The sequence below is a fragment of the Carassius auratus genome, unplaced genomic scaffold, assembly GCF_003368295.1.
Source record: "Carassius auratus strain Wakin unplaced genomic scaffold, ASM336829v1 scaf_tig00022461, whole genome shotgun sequence".
NCBI classification, from domain to species: domain Eukaryota; kingdom Metazoa; phylum Chordata; class Actinopteri; order Cypriniformes; family Cyprinidae; genus Carassius; species Carassius auratus.
In genome coordinates, this window is record NW_020525186.1 from 55,210 (window position 1) to 77,514 (window position 22,305).

General features: G+C 35.5%; 1 protein-coding gene across 3 annotated transcripts; it reads right to left on the reverse strand.

The window, feature by feature from the left end:
• Positions 1 to 12,638: 12,638 nt before the first annotated feature.
• LOC113077376 (uncharacterized) lies at positions 12,639 to 20,718 on the reverse strand. Of its 3 annotated transcripts, XM_026249783.1 has the most exons (8): positions 18,463 to 19,129; positions 18,269 to 18,311; positions 16,873 to 17,202; positions 16,473 to 16,796; positions 14,576 to 14,707; positions 13,906 to 14,202; positions 13,175 to 13,462; positions 12,639 to 12,833 (listed from the first exon to the last, which is right to left on the reverse strand). In XM_026249783.1, the coding sequence occupies exons 1-8, from the start codon at positions 18,463 to 18,465 to the stop codon at positions 12,778 to 12,780; spliced, it is 1,473 nt and encodes a 490-aa protein (XP_026105568.1). In that variant the 5' UTR covers positions 18,466 to 19,129; the 3' UTR covers positions 12,639 to 12,777. The 3 variants fall into 3 exon arrangements, with proteins under 3 accessions (XP_026105568.1, XP_026105569.1, XP_026105567.1); XM_026249784.1 differs by lacking the exons at positions 18,269 to 18,311; positions 18,463 to 19,129 and adding an exon at positions 20,403 to 20,718; XM_026249782.1 differs by having other exon boundaries at positions 18,269 to 19,129.
• Between the last annotated feature and the right edge of the window lie 1,587 nt (positions 20,719 to 22,305).

Sequence of the window (22,305 nt, forward strand, 5' to 3'; positions counted from 1 at the left end):
TCCGAAGAAATATGATTTCGATGAATTGTAATACTGAACCACACCCACCCGACTGACAGCGACAATAGCTACCCACTAAAGACCAGCAAAGAGGGGTTTTAAGCTATTAATGCTTAATTAATCCAACGAAAAGGGAAACTCCAAGTTTATTTTTCCAACATCTGAAAGACTGTATGAAGTTCCTATGGCGGCAGGCAGCAACCACACACACGCGCGCGCACACACACACACACACACACACACACACACGATCGCTAAATAGTGAATTAGCGCCATCTGATGCTTACATTGATCAAAGACAACTGTATTGGTATGAGGCAAAAATAGAAATACAGAATATTTTTTTGTTTCTATAGAAAACGATAACGAACACAAAATAGATCAACAATTATAAAAGAGAAAATTAGGTTGAAGATTGTGAATTGAAACCCATAATAATATAATTAAATCTGAACAAAAAACATGGAGGTAGGCTATAACTGTGCAAGCTGTGGAGGTGTTGATGTTTTGACTCAAAAAACCTTTTGAAGACTTTGATGTCTCACATTTGGCTTTGAAAAGTTGTTTTGTTTGCTTGGAATTTGCCAACATTTCAGGGGTTGATTAAAAAAGAAAAGGGGATAAATGTTTTGTTGTTATTGTTTTAAAACAGTCTCTTTGTTCTTTCTTTTGATATATTCAAATATTCTTGGGGGTCATGATATGTGTGGATAGCAACTTAAATAAAACTGCTGTGGAAAGAGTGAATTATAAAAGAGTTTCATAAACATTGTTGATCTAAAACCAAAACCATTTTAAAAGCTCAACCGCACATGGGTCAGTTTCTTAAAAGTAAGAAATACATTGTATGCTGTAGAGCTCAACTGTTGATGATGTCACAGTGATTGACACTGGTGGGTGTGTCTTATCAAACTGAAGTTGTCCCCTGCTGCTCTTTCACTTCATTCACATCCCCATTTAATGGTTTCACTGCAGCTGATCCATTTCATTTACCCTGTTACCTCTGGAATAATTTAGAAAAATTTTTTTTTTTACTAAAAACATCTACATCTACATATGGATGGTGCTCATACCACACTAAAGATAATGCACAAGGGCATAGGGATGAGCCCTTCTGAATAGAACACGAATAGTTACACATCATTATGAGAAAAAGAGCTTCGAGGCACTTAAAATAATTTTTTAAGTTCATAGAGTATTTAAAAAGATATCTGAAGCACCTTTAGTTTTTACAGTGTATGGGGTTATTCATGGTCTGTTGAAAGTACCTTGTTTATGTTCTTACACTATTAAATGTCAGTGTTCAGTGGATGAAATTGAGTAGAATAATTTCATCGCATTGTACCCAGTTACAAATAAATAAAGAAACATTTATTGAGTTCATAGAGCAAGCCTTTCACTGATTGTTTACATCTAATTCGCACAAAGCATAATGGTGTGAATAAGGTGGATAGTCTGAACATGCAATACATATTAAATCAAATGCAAATTCATTTGTATATCTCTTTTCACAGTGCACATTGTTTCCAAAGCAGCTTTTCAGAAAATGTATGTATCTACATCGCAAAAGAGTGTTCTGTTATCAGAAGTGAATGTGTTCAATAATGTTAATTTCACAAATAACAGTTTATATACAGTCAACTAACATGAATTAATTTTAGGCAGAACTTCATTACATCATAATTTCTTCAAGTGTTCATGGCCGGGGTTGGTATCATTTTCAGAAGTTTGCATTTTCAGCGCTCCAGAATGTTTTTGTCATGTAAATGAAAAGGACAAAACACGTGATTTTTTTTTAGTTGAACATGGTGTTGTGTAAACAGCCCCGTAGATTTGAGTAGTAAAATTTCCAATTCCAGATATCTATTCTGCTATTTTGACTCATGGTAACTGACAATTAATAAAAAAATAAAAAAAAAATAAAACAGAGAAAGAAATAAGAAGTGTCAACAACCTGACATGACATCCTCTTATGTCACTCATAAACGTTACTAGGCAACCTGCAGCGGGAACGCCTACTAGCGACCAACCCCCAACCCCCCATGCATGACGTCATGAAGAGACAAAACTCGGGTCATTTTCTGTTATCTACAGCGTAAGTGCTTGACAAACGGCCAGGGAATAATGTTTAACTCTTTTGTTTTATTCTGTTTGTGCCTTTGTCGTCTGGTTGGTAAGTTATGAATTAATTTTTATGTCTTATTCTATTTTTTGTAAGCTCGTTATTTACTGTATACAAAAATTAACCAGGTTTGTATTATAATAAACCCCTTTTTTTGCATATTGATTATATGTAATGACAAAATAACAACATTACAACAGTAAACATGATTTTATTATTATAATTATTGGTAGTAAATCCATGGTTCATTTTCGTAAGGGAATTTTCTCAGACATTTCTTTACAGAAGGAAGGTAATTTTATTTATTAGTTTTGGAGTGTGGTGAGTAATTTATTCCTGAAGGAATTCGTCTAGAAATATACAATAGTAATAAACCATCTTAAATTAGTTACATGCATCAGAAAACATTGTGATATTGAGGCCAATTTATTTCGAAACTAACTTATTCAGCTGAATACGATTTATTCAGCAGATCCTCAGAGTGCTATCACGTGACTGAAACTACAATCTTGTAAATCTCCAACAGCACACAGCTTGTATAAATGACATTTATTGTACATAGGGATGTAGTCTAGATTGGGGCCAAATCTCTGGTGGTTCTATATGATGTTGTCCATGGATTGATTTAATGGGCTATGTTTGTCTCAGAGCCTCAATTTGTCTGTATTTTCCAATATATATATATATATATATATATATATATATATATATATATATATATATATATTATTATTATTATTATTATTAAAGGTTCTGTTTTAATTATACTAACCAGCCTTCATTGTATCATTGTATGTTATATAGTTATTGTTATGGTTATCTTCGTAGTTATCGTTCTTGGTGTGAACAGACCTTCAGTCTGTGACAAAATGTGTTTCTGTTTTCTTTCTAGATGTGACCGATGCGGTGAGGAGAATATCAGTGATGGGGGGAGATTCTGTCACGCCTACACAATGATGTTTCTGAAGCACAGAAATATTTGTTGATACAGTGGATGTTTGGAAGCACAAGAATAGCTGAAATGAACAGACTTACACAAACCATCTCAATCTATGATAGTGCCGATGGAAGATTCAGAGACAGACTCAAACTGGATCAGATTGGATCTCTGACCATCACAAACGCCAGAACCACAGACTCTGGACTTTATCAACTCATAATTGTCGGCGATGAAACCATATACATGAGTTTTAATCTTACAATCTATGGTGAATAGAACATTATGGTTTAATTTACACTAACCTTCATTTGAATGATGTATTTGGCACTGTAAAATGTGTTCTATTACTTTCAATATTCCTCACATCCTCATTTTATGATATTGGCTGCTTTAATTGCATTGAAAAATATATTTTTTTGTAAATAAAGATCAGAAGTGTGTGTGGTGAGACTAATGTAACAGTATCATCTGTCATTGCCAGAGACTCCACGAAGTTCTACATCATCAGAAAGTTCATCAAGCTCCAATCCTGTGACATCCAGCTCTGTGGTGAACAAATCAACTGTCAATCAAACCGAGAATAACAACTCTACTGGACCCCATCAGCCGAGTTCAGGTACACGACTGATGATATTCCCATTTCTTTACAAAGCAGATGTGTTAAGTAAAGTAAATCAGTGTGATTTTAGTTTTTCACTCTGTAATCCACTGTTAGTTTATTGGCCTGGTTGAAGTCAAAACCCAACACGTATTTATTGCATTGGTGCAGTACATATTATTCATATTTCCGCTAGGGATTGGCCTATAAGGGACTGTATACACCAATTAAAACGTGCATTTATGTATTTGGCAGATGCTTTATCCAAAGTGAAATTACATTGCATTTGATGTATATATATATATATATATATATATGAATGAGTGAGTGAATGGTTGAATGTGAGGCAATTTATAAAGCGCTTTGGATGGCCATGGGGTCTGTTTAATGCGCTATATAAATGCAGTCCATTTACCATTTAACTGCTCATGCATTCGTTGGGATTTATGCTTTACGGTTATTGGCGGCGCATTTGCTTGCTTTATTTATTTGTTTCCTAGAGTTTACAGGAATAGAGAACAGATTGATACAGAAGTGAATCTGGTGTCTGGGAGCCATGGGGAGGTTGGGGTGGGGGGCAGTGCTGATTTAAAAACGTTAGTCAATGATCATGGACAATAAATCTCATAATCACACACATTTTTAGGAGTGAATAAAAAACAGTTTAGAATTGCTGTATATTCTACATCCATAGTAGTTGTTATTTGACTAAGCAAGGAAAGTGTGCATGCAGACAATCAAATATGCACACCTTGTCTTCCCAGTAGATGCTTGTACTCCTAATAATAACCCACAAACTGGCACCTGTACGTCTGTTTAAAAGCAGTGGTGGACAGTAACGGAGTAGCTTTACTTCGTTACTGTACATTTTTCAAGTATCTGTACTTTACTGAAGTAGTTTTATTTTGAGTTACTTTTACTTTTACTTCACTACATTCCAAAGCAGAAGATAGTACTTTTAACTTCACTACATTTCATAAAACATATCGTTACTCCCTATAATATATCATGTGCTCCGACACGCAGAAGCGGTGTCTGATTCATCATGAACTAACTGAGTCTTTTCAAAATAAACTGTAATCGGATCGCGAATCGCACCAAACGATTCGTTTACGAATTAGAATGATCCGATTGCAGCTGTTCTGGAGTCGACCACTCACTTCATTCAAATGAACCGTTAAGTGCGAGTCTACAGAAGTAAGAAGCGGGAGATCTTGTGAGCGCGCGTGCGTCTGATGTTGCTAAAAGTAAGTTATTAATATCGAAATTTAGGATTAATTATTGTAACTGAAAATCATATTTAGGTCAAAATTGTCAGTTGTTTGGGAACTAAATCCGCTGTAAAGAGTGATCTGTTTAAGCCCACTGAAATGCTGACATCAATCGTCTCTGTGTTTTAGGTTAAAAAATAAAATAAAATAACCTTAAACTAACACAGATTAAATAAAATAACTCATGCATGTCCAAATTCCCCGCTACCGTAATATTAACAGTTTTATTAAAATGCTACCATGACATCTGTTTTTATATTGTGTATTAACAGTAACGTTATACATATGTATATTGTTTGGATTAACTAGACGAGTAACGTTAGACAGACATGAATGTTTATTCATAACAGTACTGAAAATAAGTAAATATTGTAGCTGATGCTAAATGTCTAGCTAACAAGCTGGTGCTAACTTGAGGTAATTTTTATAAATAATGTCCAAATATTTTTATTCAACCACCTATATATATATATGTGTATATAGATTACATCTAGGGACAAAAGAAAGGATGTGATGTGCAGAACATGGTAACTACAGTAATTATCAAAGAGGGGAAGAGATGCACCCCGTTTGGCCAGGGGTGTTTTTACACCACAGACAAGGTTTGAGAAGGAAAAAATCATTATGAAAATATAATGATATTTTCCTTAAAATGTTCTTCCTAACTTCAGGCCTTATTATCATGTCATATATAACTGTGATGTTCTGTAAAACCATAAACTTTAAAACACTTTCACAGATCACAGATTCCAAAATAAAATTTGCTTGCACAACTATTAATAGTTCTAATAATAAATCATCATATTTTCATGATTTCTAAAGATCATGTGACACTGAAGACTGAAGGAATGATGCTGAAAATACAGCTGCACATCACAGAAATAGATAATATTTTTAAGGGTATTAAAATAGAAACCATTATTTTATATATTTTATTTTGATAATTTAGAATTATTACTGAAATACAACCTTTTTTTGTTTCAAACAGATCAATGAACAATAATAAATGAAGTACAATGAAGTAAATGTATAATAATTGGCAAAGATGATTAATTTAGCGCTGTAAACGCGCGTGTGAGGGGCGGAGACGCGCCGCAGAGCGTCAGACGCGCGTGAGGACCAAACAGCAGAACAGTAGGAAACTTCACTCCTCTTATTATTTCTCTTTTACTATAGCGATTTATTTTTAGACACGTGATCTGAGTCTTTCATAGATTTGTAGAGTTATTAGAGTATAGAGTTATTAGAGAAATTGAGTTATTTTATTTTTTTTTACATTCTTTGGTCGAAGTTTTCAGATCGGCACTTCGGAGCCTGTTCGCGACTCGGTTGATTCAGATCGGCACTTCGGAGCCTGTTCGCGACTCGGTTGATTCAGATCGGCACTTCGCAGCCTGTTCGCGACTCGGTTGATTCAGATCGGGACTTCGGAGCCTGTTCGCGACTCGGTTGATTCAGAACGGCACTTCGGAGCCTGTTCGCGACTCCGTTGATTCAGATCGGCACTTCGGAGCCTGTTCGCGACTCCGTTGATTCAGATCGGCACTTCGGAGCCTGTTCGCGACTCGGTTGATTCAGATCGGCACTTCGGAGCCTGTTCGCGACTCGGTTGATTCAGATCGGCACTTCGGAGCCTGTTCGCGACTCGGTTGATTCAGAACGGCACTTCGGAGCCTGTTCGCGACTCGGTTGATTCAGATCGCCACTTCGGAGCCTGTTCGCGACTCGGTTGATTCAGATCGGCACTTCGGAGCCTGTTCGCGACTCAGTAGATTCAGATCGCCACTTCGGAGCCTGTTCGCGACTCGGTTGATTCAGATCGGCACTTCGGAGCCTGTTCGCGACTCGGTAGATTCAGATCGCCACTTCGGAGCCTGGTCGCGACTCGGTTGATTCAGATCGGGACATCGGAGCATGTTTGAGATTTTTTTTAATTCAGATCAGGACATCGAAGCAGGAAGTGTTTGTCAAACAGTTAATTGTTCATAAATTAATATTTGGACTTGAGGCTTTTTTTTACTTGTCGATTCAGTATGTACATGGACCCACACACAAAGGTGGACACACTCTAGACTTAATCATCAGTAGAGCCGTAAACTTTTCATCCATTGTTATTAAGGACGTTATTCATAACCGTACTGAAAATACTGTCTAGCTAACAAGCTTGCTGGTGCTAACTTGAGGTCATTTTTATAAATAATGTCCAAATATTTTTATTCAACCACCTATATATATATATATATATATATATATATATATATATATATATATATATATATATATATATATATATATATATATATGGATTACATTTGGGGAGAAATGAAAGGATGTGATGTTCAGAACATGGTAACTACAGTAATTATCAAAGAGGGGAAGAGATGCACCCCGTTTGGCCAGTGGTGTTTTTACACCCCAGACAAGGTTTGAGAAGGAAAAAAATCATTATGAAAATATAATTATATTTTCCTTAAAATCTTCAGGCCTTATTTTCATGTCATATATAACTGTGATGTTCTGTAAAACAACAAACTTTAAAATACTTTGTTCTTACTGGTGAAAATCAGATGGTCATCTCTGTTTTCTCTCAGGTACATCACAGTGTAAGCTTCACAGTTAACATTACTCTCATCAGTGTAGTCCATATCAACAACAAAAATATATCTTGACTCCATATAGTGGTTATTTTGGGGAAAATCCCAGGTATTTTGAGCAGTAGAATTATAAAAAAAATTAACAAAAATGTGCTAATATAAAATTAAATTAGCCTATATAAAATTGCAAACATCTATCTTTCAGTACTTTTTTTACTTAAGTACATAAAAAATTTAGTACTTTTGTACTTTCACTTGAGTAAAATTGAAAAAGGAGTACTTTTACTTTTACTGGAGTAATATTTTATTATATGTATCTGTACTTTTACTCAAGTACTTGATTTGTGTACTTCGTCCACCACTGTTTAAAAGACACTTAAATGCACAATCCTGATCCAGCGTTTTTCTTTTTTCAGACAAGATCCACTGTTGTAGTTTCACTGAAGCTGCGATCCGATTGGTTCTCTCTGCTTTGGTGGGCGTGGCGACAGTTGCTGTGCTGGTTTATGACATCAGATCAACAAGAAGTGAACTGATCAGGACAGAAGAGACGAAACATTACCATCAGACTCATGTTAAATCAGACCAGCAGAATGAATTGGGCAGAAGGGAGAGTTCCGTATATGTCCACATGTAAAGCAAAGCATCCACCGAGGCATATCACAGAATCAGTTGCTGTACATTTTTGGGGATTTTTTTTTTTTTTAAATAAATATTGGGTTTTACATTAGCGTGCAGCTTGTTTTAGTTTTATCTGTTCTAGTGTATGTTTATAATGTCATAAAATGCTACACAGTTCAAATAGCAGTTGTGTACATTTGCAGGTAAGTTTGTGAGTCATTGTGAATCCTGCTGTGGTCTCGGTTGTTTACATCTTTACAGAAGATGTAATATATAAGTCTATGAGCTGCTGAGGCAGGCGCATGTGGTCCTCCTCCCCTCCCCTCTGAACCTCTTGAGCAATTTCGAAAGTGAAAGCAAAGAGCGAGTGCATGCTCAAAAGCGATTACAAAAGTCTGAAATGCACCCCCATCCCCGTTTTACTTGATTTCAGCATTTTCTGTGTCATGCTGTAAATGATTGCGGTCTGCGGGAGCGCGCACAGCATGTTAAAGCTGTACCGCCCCAGTTTCTACACATCTGCGGCTGCTTTATCGGGATCAAATGGTCATAACCTGTAAATTAACATTGCCTTATATCCGTGCTAATAGCAAAGAACATTTTCTGGTAACGGAATAATCAAAATTGTGGCCAAAGATGTGTTTGAGTTTATATCATAATCTGGCATGAGATTTAAATGATTATATGCAATAACAAATGCCTATTTTACTCTGCATTTAAGAGTACTTCTAAATATGTACGAAATTATGTCCATATATCCACTGAATCAAGGTAGAGTACACCTGAAGACTTTATGTTTCATTATGTTTTATGTTCATTATGTTTCTAAGCTAAGTTTTGATTGCTGAAAATATTTGAGGCCTTGTCTTTAGAATTTAGATCAAGTCATTTTGAGGCAAAAAGAACAGTTCACATTGTTCACAAACAATAGACGAAAGGAAACTGTTAAAATAACCACATGCATTAACAACAACCCTGAAATAAGAGCTTGAGATTTATCTGAGATTCAGATGCATGAAGGTAGCATTCATTGCTAGCAAACAGACATCAGGCGCGTTTTCTTTCAGAATCGTTATTTGCTGATGGAGAGGAAAAGTTACATACTATAGCATTTTTACTTTATGAAAATGTGATAAAGATAAATGTGTATTGCACTGAAAGAGAAGTGATCTCGCGCTCATAGAACATAAGGTGTATCAGGAAATGCCTAATGTGGAGAAAGGCATCTATATCTGCAGCTAAGCTGAATGAAAAGCAAAATGAACTGATGTAGCTTTAAAAACAATAACACACACAAAAAACATTTCTGAATGATGCAGTGTTAATTGACATATAATTTATTATAGGACAGAAAGTATAAAGTATATGTTTTACAATTCGGTGCAGAAAATTTTAATAATTGTGGTATTGAGTATTGTAGTATATAAAACAATCATAAAATTGCCATTAGAAAAAAATATATAGATTACAAATAATTGATTATTGTCCAGCAGTGTATTTGATTTCTTACAGCAAATTCAAAGAGATTCATAGCAACAACAACAAGAAAAACATAGATATAATTATGCATAAATGGGCCTACATAAAAATGATTGAATTTGACATTTCTGTCACTTCTGAAATTATGGCGTATCCCTGGTGTGACCAAATGTAAGTTTATACATAATACTTTTAAAGCTCTTTTTAAATCCTTTTTAAATCTTGGCTGACATAAATTTCTACACATGCCATGTTATGTCAAAGCATCATAAAACTAGCATCTAAGAATTGACAAAAGTATTTTTTTTTTCTTTTGTTAATTAGTTTTTTTCTCTAATCTATGGTTCTGTAACCATAAAGGCTGTTGTGTTATTTGCCCCCTCACTAAGCATTTAAAGGGTCATCTGATGCTTTTTTTGTGTATTTGGTGTAATATAATATGTTGACATTCTGTAATGTTCAAAATATTTTTCATTCAGAATATTTCAAATGCTGTCCATTATTGTAGGTCCTCTATGCCCCACCCACCTCTCTCAAACTTGTCGTTTTCTACAAAGTACCTCCTTCCCACAAGCACAGTCTGCTCTGATTGGCCAACTGACCCAGTGCGTTGTGATTGGCTGAACACCGCAATCAGTCATGTAACACCCCTTTCCATAATCAAAAACTTCATCTTTCAAAATAAATGTAAAGACAATTTATAAAGTCTTTAGTTTTACCATCAGTTCAGGCCGAAAGAGGAACAGAGTCTTGTGACAGACACAGTGATGAAGCTCATATGTGTTTGCAGTACACAAGCCACGGACCGTTAAGACAGCTGACTCCACTGTGTGACCCTCTCTCTCTCTCTCTCTCTCTCTCTCTCTCTCTCTCTCTCTCACACACACACACACACACACACACACACACACAATGTGCAAAACATCCATATTTGAACATTCAACTTATAACAAAACATACTTACAGTAGCTGATTCAGAAGTGCCAGATTGTCGTAGCTAAATGCATCTACTTTCTGAAGGCCAAATAACGTGCTTTTGCTTTCGTCTAGATACACACAGCATCTCCCTGACATGACTGCTTCAACACTAACTGCAGTTACAGAAACCACGCCTTCTTTCTTTGTGTGAACATTTAGGCGGCATTATGCAAATATTTCCACATCATGATGTAGAGATGAGTTTGAACATGTTTTACCCGTGTATGAATATGTTTTAGGGGGGCATAGCAGTCTTAACTTTGATAAAGAATATCTCTTTAGATATTACATTTAACATTTGCATTTAATCATTTAGCAGACACTTTTATCCAAAACGACTTACAAATGAGAACAATAGAAGCAGTCAGGTCAACAAGAGAACAACAACAGTATACAAGTGCCATGACAAGTCTCAGTTAGTGTAATACAGAAAACATAGCCAGGTTTTTTTTTTTTTTTTTTTTTTTTAATAAATGAAAAGACAAGAAAAGGAAAAGTTTTAATATTAGCTGGTTAAGTGCTGTCGAAAAAGATGAGTCTTAAGATGTTTCTGGAAAATGAGTAAAGACTGAGAATTGAGATTGGGAGGTCATTCCACCAGCTGGGCACAGTCCAGGAAAAGATCTGTGAGATTGATTTTGATCTTCTTTGGGATGGCACCACAAGGAGTCGTTCACTTGCAGAGCGCAAACTTCTGGAGGGCACATAAGATTTAACCAGTGAGATTAAGGATTGTTGGTGCCGTGCCAGTGGTCGTCTTGTAGGCAAGCATCAGTACCTTGAATTTAATGCGAGCGGCTACTGGTAGCCAGTGTAACCTGATGAGGAGAGGAGTAACGTGACCCTTTTTTGGCTCATTGAAGACAACCCTCGCTGCTGCATTCTGGATCATTTGCAGAGGATTGACAGTATATGCAGGAAGGCCCACCAGGAGAGCATTACAATAGTCCAGCCTGGAGAGAACAAGAGCTTGGACAAGAAGTTGGGTGGCTTGCTCTGACAGGAAGGGTCTAATCTTCCTAATGTTGTATAAGGCAAACCTGCAGGACCGGGTCGTTGTAGCAATGTGGTCTGTGAAGCTTAACTGATGATCCGTCACAACTCCTAGGTTTCTGGCTGTTCTTGATGGAGTAACAGTTGATGAACCCAGCTGTATAGAGAAGTTGTGATGAATCAATGGGTTAGCTGGAATCACCAGGAGTTCTGTCTTCGTAAGGTTAAGCTGCAGGTGATGGTCATTCTAGCTAGAGATGTCACTCAGACAGGCTGAAATGCAAGCAGCTACCGTCGGGTCATCTGGTTGGAATGAGAAGTAGAGTTGGGTGTCATTAGCGTAGCAGTTATAAGAAAAGCCATGCTTCTGAATGACAGATCCTAATGATGTCATGTAGGTGGAGAAGAGAAGTGGTTCAAGTACTGAGCCTTGAGGAACCCCAGTACCAAGTTGTTATGACTTAGAAACATTACCCCTCCAAGACACACTGAAGGATCTGTCAGAGAGGTAGGACTTAACCCACAGGAGAGCAGTTCCAGAGATTCCCATCTTTCTGAGGGTGGACGGGAGAATCTGGTGAATAATGGTGTCAAAAGCAGCAGATAGGTCCAGTAAGATGAGTACTGAGGATTTTGAAGCTGTTCTTGCTAGTCGCTATCGCTTCAGTAACCGAGAGCAGGGCAGTCTCAGTTGAGTGGCCACTTTTGAAGCCAGATTGGTTGCTGTCCAGGAGGTTGTTCTGTACAAGGACAATCAGCTGTGGCAATCAGCATATGAGTATTTAAAAACATGAATGCGCTCGTGACTCTTTAGCTCTGCCCATGACACACATTTTTTTTTTAATCTGATAAAAAATAAAGACTTTGAAAGTGATATAAAGGATGCTACAATACTATATAGGTACTCAAGATTAACATGAGATTGGCTGAAATAGTTTGCATTATGTCCCATCGAAGAAACTAAGTGGGATGTGTATCCAGTTGTTTAGTTGGTTATGAAAGAGTTTCGTGCACATTTCCTGTCACCTAAAAAAAGTTTAACGGCTCAACAACACACTGGTTCATTTTTCCTTTTTCTAAAATCAGAAAAATGTTATTGAGCGCAAATGCTGATGATGTCACATTAATTAATATTGGTGGGCAGAACTTATCACCCATCCACTCCATCCACATCCTCATGGTTACAACAGTGGCATCTCTACAGCTGCTGATTCATTTACTTGTTTTCCTATGGATTCTGAAAGAAAATACAGAGACAATCACAGAAACTGAAAAGAGAGAAAGAAACAATTTTGCTCGTACATCAATCTACACAATCACAAAGAACATGAGAGCTCCTAATTATACTGAAAATCCCAGAAAGACACAAAAACCAAGTTTCAGTGAGCGCCAGAAAATATCTTGGGTCTATTATTTACAAAAATGATTGAGACTTTTTCATTTTAGTGTTGGCTTGAGAGGATGAAGTAGATGGAGGGGAATGTTTTTAGAAGGGAAGATTTTAGTCTTTAGATTTTAGATTTTAGTGTATCGTGTAAATAAATATTTAGCTTTTGAAATATATATTGTTCTACTCACCAGTGACAGACACATTGAATCTCCTGAATGTGGTCTTTTCACTGTTGATGATCTGTAGTTTAAAATGTCCAGAGTCTGCGGTTTCTATGTTTCTGATGGTCAGAGATCCAGTCTTCTTGTCCAGCTCCAGTCTGCCTGTGAATCTCTTACCAATAGGCGTTCCTGGATTATCTCTAACAACAAGACAGTTTTCAGCTCCAAACGTCCACAGTATCTCATCAGATTTCTGTATTTTAGTTCCAGTCTTTAGAGAGACAGAACCTCCCTTCTTTACTGACACTATCTTCACTAAATGTCAAAACACACAGAAACAGAAATACGGGAGAGAAAAATACTAATTAGTTCAGTTTCCAACTCAGTTTGGCATATTCGTAGATTACTTCATTTTGTTTTGATAATCTTATCTTTGACAATCTCATCCTGATGAGTATTCACTGATGGTCAAAGAAAATCTCTTTCTCTTAATATTGGTTTAAAAACTGTATAAAATGTTTACTGCTGTAAGAAATGTGATGTGTGGAATATGTGTGAATTTATATTCAATATTTAAATGTATATAAATCATGTCATTGGATGTCACAGGACACTTTCAAATGAATGCAAAAATATAATTTGCTACACAGTACAGTACATAACCTTATTTATCTGAAGTCATTCAATTTCATTTCACTTTGTCTTAAATTGAAATTATCTAATCTGATCATGCAGTCCAGTATCATAGATCTACTTACTTTTGACAGTAACAATGAATCTCCTGTTGATTATTTTGCCTTTGCTGCTTATTTTTAATATATAAAGTCCAGAGTGAATGGTCATGGTGTTATTGATGGTGAGATTTCCAGTCTTATCCAGCACCAGTTTGCTTCTGAATCTTTCATCAAAACCATCAAATGTCCTTTTGGTCCCTCGACTGATTTCAGCAATAAGATCGTTTTCATCGTGATAATACCACTGTACCTTATCATCTTTATTTAGGACAGTTTTAGTCTCCAGAGTGACAGAATCTCCATCTGACACTTCGATTGGTTCTGCAGTGAAATGTGTTCATGAAATCAAGCTAAACTTGCAGAGAGATTTTACATCATTTTTACTTTGTGACACAAGATGCATTTCTGTTTAACTGTTGTTCCTAAACGTGTGTATTAAATATGTGACCTAGAGCACAAAACCAGTCTTAAGTCGCTTTTAAAATCAAATGATCTGTTCATCCAATTAATTATATCTCTTATCGACAATTAATCGATCATTCAATAAAGCTAATATTTGTGTGTAAATTGTGCAGGAATTTTTATTAAAATAAAAATGACAGCCAAGTTTAGAGCCACATGAAACCATGTGTATGCAGAAGTCATACACTCTTTGTTTAATTGTTCATCTTTCTGTATCAGCTGTAATACTCACCCATTTGTTTTTCTAGATCAGAGATCTTGCGCCGATAGTGAATCACAACAGCAGCTACAACTGCAGCCGCAAGTAGAATAGCTAAAACAATCCCTGTTGTAAAACCTGTAGACTGAGTTGAATCTGGAATAGCTAAAGACAGATTTGTGTGGGTGAACATACTTGGCAATAAAGCTCTTACTTATTCTGATTTTCATACAATGATTGTGATTATATGAAAACACTGAAAAGATCATGAATAAATAGGCAAATTAGGTCATCTGGGGTCAGTGAAACATTTTATTTTTATAATTAAAATTTACATTTCAGTTTATGTTTTTAGTCAATTTGCTTTATGCTTTTGTAATATAGCTTTTAAATATTTTAACCTCCGAAGTCATTTTAAGACTTAAATATAAACTTAATGTATTTATTTCAGCTACACTGTTGTAAAAGCTGTAAAAAAAAAAAAGGTTTGTTTATTTTAAGTTTTTCCAAATTTTACTTCAATTTTGCTATTTGCCATTTTTTTTAAGTGCTTGTAAAATTTACTAGCAATTTCTGAGTGAATACTGTACTGATTTATTTTTCATTAAATGTATATCATTTATTTTATTTCATCTTTATTTCAACTACAAAAAAAAAAAGTTGTAATCATTCGAGGCTTATTTAACAATAACAACACTGAAATCGACTGAAAACTTTTGTAAGATTTAAACTACCGTATTTTTCGGACTATAAATCGCACTTGAGTATAAGTCGCATCAGTCCATAAATACGTCATGACGAGGAAAGAAACATATATAAGTCGCACTGGACTATAAGGCCAGCGACACACTGGATGCATGGTGCAAGCGTCTCAGCTGTGTGGCGTGTCTGTTTTTAATTCGGCTCCCATGTTAACAGGTTAGAGCTTGCAGACTGCCTGCGTGAGACGCGCGTCTCAGGTGCAGCTCGAGCCGCGCGGAAAATGCGTGCATGCTAGAAATAGAACCGAGGCCTATTTTTCACGCGACACACGCGGGTGTTGGAAGCATTTCAAGGCAAAATATACTAGGAAAATATGTTTATATGTAATTTTGTACACAAATACATATTAATTCATGACATTTTGATATTTGAAAGTCTATAGGTTGGCATAAATTCAGATATAAATGTAATTTAAAAAATAAAATATATTATTATAGATTTTCAAATATTGCACCTGTCAAACAAACTCTATTTTGCTGTCAATACTGTTGACGGTGTCCTATCAGTAGGCGTGTAAAAAAAAAGTTGATATTGTTGTCATGAAGACAATAGCCTGGATTTTCGGCGGCCTCACTCTACGTCACCTACAGCAGCAGCAGCGCACCAGCGCCGCGTGCAGGCACGCTTGTGGTGTGTAAAGACACAGAAATCGCGAAGCAGCCACCACGCTTCTGGCACGCAGCAGAGACGCCACGCATCCAGTGTGTCACCGGCCTCAGTCGCATTCATTTAGACCCAAGAACCAAGAGAAAACATTACCGTCTACAGCCGCGAGAGGGCGCTATATGCTGCTTAGTGTAGACTACAGGAGCACTGAGCAGCATAGAGCGCCCTCTTGCAGCTGTAGAAGGTAATGTTTTCTGTTAGTTCATTTCTCTTGGTTCATGTCAAATTAATTTTGATAAATAAGTCGCACCTGGCTATAAGTCGCAGGACCAGCCAAACTATGAAAAAAAGTGTGACTTATAGTCTGGAAAATACGGTATTTACATTCGAAAAACATCATATCATCATATCACCCAGTTCTGTCAATTATTTGTATCTGTAACCATATAACAGTTGATTAAGTTAATCAAACACCAAGTATTCCTAATCGGTCCAAGTATTCAAATGCTGACCTTACTAAAGTCTGCCAATACTTTGAAATGTTTGCTTTATAAAGACTCACCACTGACAGAAAGAAGGAATCGCTGCGAGCTCTCGCTGCCTCTGATCTGTACTTCATAAAGTCCAGAGTCTGTGGTTCTGGTGTTCTTGATAGTTAGGGATCTAGATTCACTGAGCTTCAGTCGGTCTCTGAATCTCTCATCAGCATCATTTAATGAGATGTTGTTTGATTCCACATCAATCTTAGCCAGGAGGAGGCCTTTATCTCCAAACCTCCACACAATCAGATCATCTCTCTGTACTTCAGAAACATCATACTGTAGAGTGACAGAATCTCCCTCAATCACTGACACCGACTTCACTCCATCCGTCTCACCAACCACATCTGAAAAACAAATAAAATCACAGCTGGAATATTTTAACACTCCTTTTACAGTACAGTTTTACAGCAAGTGACTAACCAATGACAGCAACATTAAATATCTTGATCGTAGTCTGTCTTCTAGAGATGGAGAGTTTATATTGGCCTGCGTGTTTGATTCTGGTCTTTCTGATGGTGAGAGTTCCAGTCTGTTGATCCACCTGCAATCGGCCTCTGAATCTCTCATCTTCGGTAACATAAAATGAAGTCAGATCACTCTTTCTTGTTATTTGAGATATGATGGAGTCTTTAGATCCAAACAGCCACAGTATAGTATCATCGTTCAGTACTTCAGTGAGATTTGTGTGCAGAGTAACAGAATCTCCCTCCATCACTGACACGGTCTCATCTGTTTCTGCACCAAACACACCTGCAGAACAGAAATGAACAATTATAGATATAGATATTGATATAGATATTGATCTGGTAACCTAAGAAACTCCTAGGAAACCTAAGCCTTTTGAAGCTTGTTCTGGGCAATTAATAAAAAATATTACACAATTCTGACTTCTTTTCTCACAGTTTAATGATATAATTCACAATTCTGACCAATTCTGAAGGGTAAGATTGTGAGGTCAGGCCTATATCCTGCAATTCACAATAGCACTCTATTTCAAGTTTATATCTTCTGTGAAAAGGTCAGAATTGCGAGTTTGTCTCAAAATTATTTATTTTTCACAATTGCAAGTTCTTATTGTGCAATTCTGACTTTATAACTTGTGAGTATATATCCTGCAGTTCTGAGAAAAGAAGTCAGAATTGTGACTGTAACGGAAAATTTACTTTATTTCATACAATTGGCAGTTTATATCTTGCAGTTGCAAGTTAATATCTTGAAATTATAAGAAAGAAAGTCAGAATTGTGAGACATAATTTTTCAATTGTGATTAAAAATTAATTCGAGTTGATGCATAGACTTTAGTCAGTCCACAGAACTGAAAATTATCTATACATACTCATCTATGCTGAAGACATTATGTAAATTAAACAATTTGGGGTAAATATAATGTACTTTAATGAAAGTGGTGCTCTCTCTACTTTCCATTTAAGATTATTTTGCTTAATACTTAATCTTCTGTATCTTGCAGTGTACTACTATTCATCATAGGATATACATTATCACAGCTGCATGTCAAGATTACTTAAACAAAATGTGAAGTAAAATGTCAATCAGCAACAAATGAAAAAATATATAATTTTTTTAAATAGTTAGTTGGTGCCACCCTGGACACCTCTCCACTGCTAATATTGCCTGCAGTATATGCATGATTAAACCTAATGTATTAATACAGACTCATTCCACATTTTCTTGAGTTTTTTTTTGTTTATTTATTTGAACACAATTGCATACAAATTTCAGAATCATCTGCTCGACTGTATATAGTATGCGCCAATAAAATGTAGGTAGGATATAGTAAATTTGGTTCTCTGTTTACCTTGGTACTTTAAACCACATGAAACATTTTCTGCTGCGTCTTGCTGCATAACACAGGATGTGTGCGTGAACATATGTAAGAAATTTTAGCAGATGTTGACAGTGGCTAAGTGACTGGAATGCATAACAGTACTTGCATTGATGTCTAAAACAAATCAAAAGTTGTTTAAAAGTCAAAGACAGAAATCCACTTACCATCCAAAAGCAATGAGAAAAGATACTGTAGTTACATTCAAATAATCAATGAAGGTTTAGGCAAGATATAATTTGGTTTCTCTAATCTCCACCGTGGTAGTCTTCAATGTGGCAGATACTGTGGTTACTTTACATGAGCTAAATATCACTGTAACCTTTGACACTGACTGAACTGTGTTTTTTACTAGCACAGATGTAAACATAGTGTATGTTAACCTAAATTTGGAAATTTCTTATTTCACTTATCAGATCAACTGTCTTTTAATGGAGAAAAAGACTGTTAACTTAAAGCGTAACATTGTTAAGGAAACCTAAGCCTATGAAAGCTTGTTTCAAGTTTTTATCGCACAATTCTGATTTTGTTCTTTTCACTCACAGTTGTCTCACAGTCATCTCACAATTCTAATGTATTTCCACACACTTCTCTGGCTTTTTTTCTCAGAACTGCATGGTATAAACTCGCAATAACTAGTCAGAATTGCGAATTTGTCAAAAAATTTGGACTATTTTTCACAATTGCACGTTTTTATTTCGCAATTCTGACTTTATAACTCACAATTGTGAGATTATATTCTGCAGTTCTGTGAAAAGAAGTCAGAAAGGCAAGTTTTTGCAAAAATTCTGACTTTATATTTCATACAATTGCGAGTTTATTACGGTGGCCGAGAGAGCTAAACACGCTGCAACTTAAGAAAACACCAGCAAATTAAGAAAACATCTGCAAATCCTCACAACACATACATATAACGAAACGTGCTGCGAATCCTCACAACACAAGCACATTAAGAAACAATTAATGAAGCTTTGCAAATTTATTTTCATTAACCTTGAAATTATATTTAGCTGAGGATATTAAAGTTAGCCATCTTAAGTAACGTTTTACATTTAATCATGTAATTATTCAGCTTATTTAGGCTAATAATATCCAAAAGATAAAGGAATCATGCAATCAGGGTGTTTAAAAAAAACAGAAACAAAAAAACTCATCTTTCAGTTCACCAACAACTCCACTGACCAGTAACCACTGCACGATAAGCAAATCCCAGCCGGGTCTGACACTTTTTGGGGTCTCCTTGAAACATTTCCTTTGTGGTCAGTGCTATTTGCAGCACGTTTGTTAATTTGCATGTGTGGTGAGGATTTTCAGTGCGTTTCGTTATATGTATGTGTTTTGTGAGGATTTGCAGCGCATTTAATTGATGCAAGTGTTTTAAAGATTTGCAGCATTTCTTAATTTGCATGTATTGTGAGGATTTGCAGCACATTTCATTAATGCATGTGTTGTAAGGATTTGCAGCGTGTTTTCGTTAATGCATGTGTTGTGATGATTTGTAGCGTTTCTTAATTTACATGTGTTTTGAGGATATGCAGCGCGTTTCGTTATATGCATGTGTTGTGAGGATTTGCAACACTTGTGTTGTCAAACTGATGAAGATGTTTTTTTTTTTTTTTTTTGCTGGTGTTTTTTCTATTTGCATGTGTTTTCTTAAATTGCAGCACGTTGATCTCTCTCGGCCACCGTAGTTTGTATCATGATATCTTGCAATTCTGGGAAAAGAAGTCAGAATTGTGAGATTTAAACTTTCAATTATGAGGAAAAATTCTGAATTGTGAGTTGTTTTAAAATTCTAATTTTATTTCTTGCAATCCTATATTAAACAATTTCACAATTCTGGCTTTATTTCTTTAATTCAAATGTATAACTTGTACATTTTAAGAAAAACTAAAAGTCAGAATTGTTTGATGTAAACTTGCAATTTTGAGGGGGAAGTCAAAAACCACATGTCCTGCTTCGTCTTGTTGCAGAACACAGGATGTGCACATTAACATATGTAATACATTTTAGAAGCTGTTGATGGTGAAATGCGTAAGGTTGCTTGCATTGATGTCTAAAACGAAACCAAAAGTAGTTTAAATTTAATAGAAAGAAATCCACTTACCATCCAAAAATATTAAGAAAAGATACTGTAGTAACATTCTCTGTTTGTTTGTTTTTGTAGAGCTGTGTAGATTCCTTATGTTGCTAATACAGATAATCGATGAAGATTTAGGCAAGATATAATTCGGTTCCTCTAATCCCCACTGAGCTCGTCATTCATGAGCCGCACACAGGTGACTGCAATGACTCACAAAACACACTAAACTAACGGAGAGACAACTAAGAATCGCGACTTTTCTAAAATATGTGAATGACACTTAAGCAGTGCATTTATCTTTGAAAGACAGTGACGAGCAGAGCAGAGCACTCGCCTGCTGCAGACAGACCAATCAGCATCCGAGTGGGCGTATCCGCATGCATGTAATAGCCCCGCCCCTTATTGAACTTGGTCAAAGGCGTTGGCTCATTTGACTTTTTCAACAGATATATTGTACTAATTTTGATATTTAGGCACTTTTGAAATTGTGTTTTAATACACTACCAATCAAAATGTTTTGATCAGTAAGATTTTTTAATGTTTTTTAAAGAAGTCTCGCCTGCTCACCAAGCCTTATTTGATCCAAAATAAAGCAAAAACAGTAATATTGTGAAATAGTTTCATTAAAATGTAATTTATTCCTGTGATTTCAAAGCTGAATTATCAGCATTATTAATCTAGTTCATTATTATTTCAGTGTCACATGATGCTTCTAATTCTAATATTTTGATTTGCTGCTCAAAAAAATTATAATAAATTATTTTTATTATTATAATGTTGAAAACAGATTTAGTTTCTTTCATGAATGGAAAAATCATTAAAGCAGTATTTATCTGAAATAGAAATCTTTCGTAACTTTATAAATGTCTTCATCGTCACTTTTGATCAATTTAAAGCATCTTATTGTTACAGAAGGGTTTTATTTTCAATAAATGCTGTTCTTTTGATTTTTCTATTCATCAAATAATCCTGATGTACTTGACTGTTTTAAATATTGATAATAATAATAATAATAGCAACAACAAATATGTTTCTTGGACAGCAAATAAGCATATTAGAATGATCACTGAAAGTTCATGTGAAACTCTGAAGACTGGAGTAATTATGCTGAAAATTCTGCTTTGAAATCACAAGAATTAATATTATTTTGTCTGCCTGTTAGTTCATTTATATGAAGGACATTCTTCTTTTTATAAAGCTGATCATCATTCACACAGATTAAAATCAATGTTATAATATTCAACATGCATTTAAGCTCATTTAATTTTCTCAGTGTACAATTGTCCATGATCCAGTCAGTAACTGTAACTGGTCCACAGATCGTGGTTTATATTTTACTTCTGTTTACACATGAAATAAATACTGAAGACACATTACTGGAGAGGAACAAATCAGTTCAGTACCGCATCAGCTTTTTAAAGCTACATGAGTTTCTACTCAGAGTCTACGGTAAGAGAATTACAGTATAATTAGCCCTTCGTTTGAATAATATCTTTGCCGTTGTAATACTTTACATTGTTCGATTCATTTCAAAATTACTTTAAGATACCAATGTGTGTGTTAAATGTATGAATGGAAACACAACAAGCATCTCAGGTCTAAACAATTATTGTTATACATAATAAAAATAACAATAACAACTGCTGTGATTAAGAAACTAAATTTTGAAGAAGAACTATTGAAGTACTAAATGAAGTTAAAGCAGCTCTGATCCACAGATGAGTGTTTTATGTTTCACTTCTGTTTGCACATGAAAGTGAATGTTGAAGAAAACACAAACTGAACTTTTATTGTTATTCATCTTTTATAAAGTCTTGTTTAACTACAATTCATTAGACATTCATATTAAAGAAAAACATCAGCTATATAGATTTAAATACAAATTAAACACGTCCATGAGACCATGTATATTTTTTGTGATGTGTGT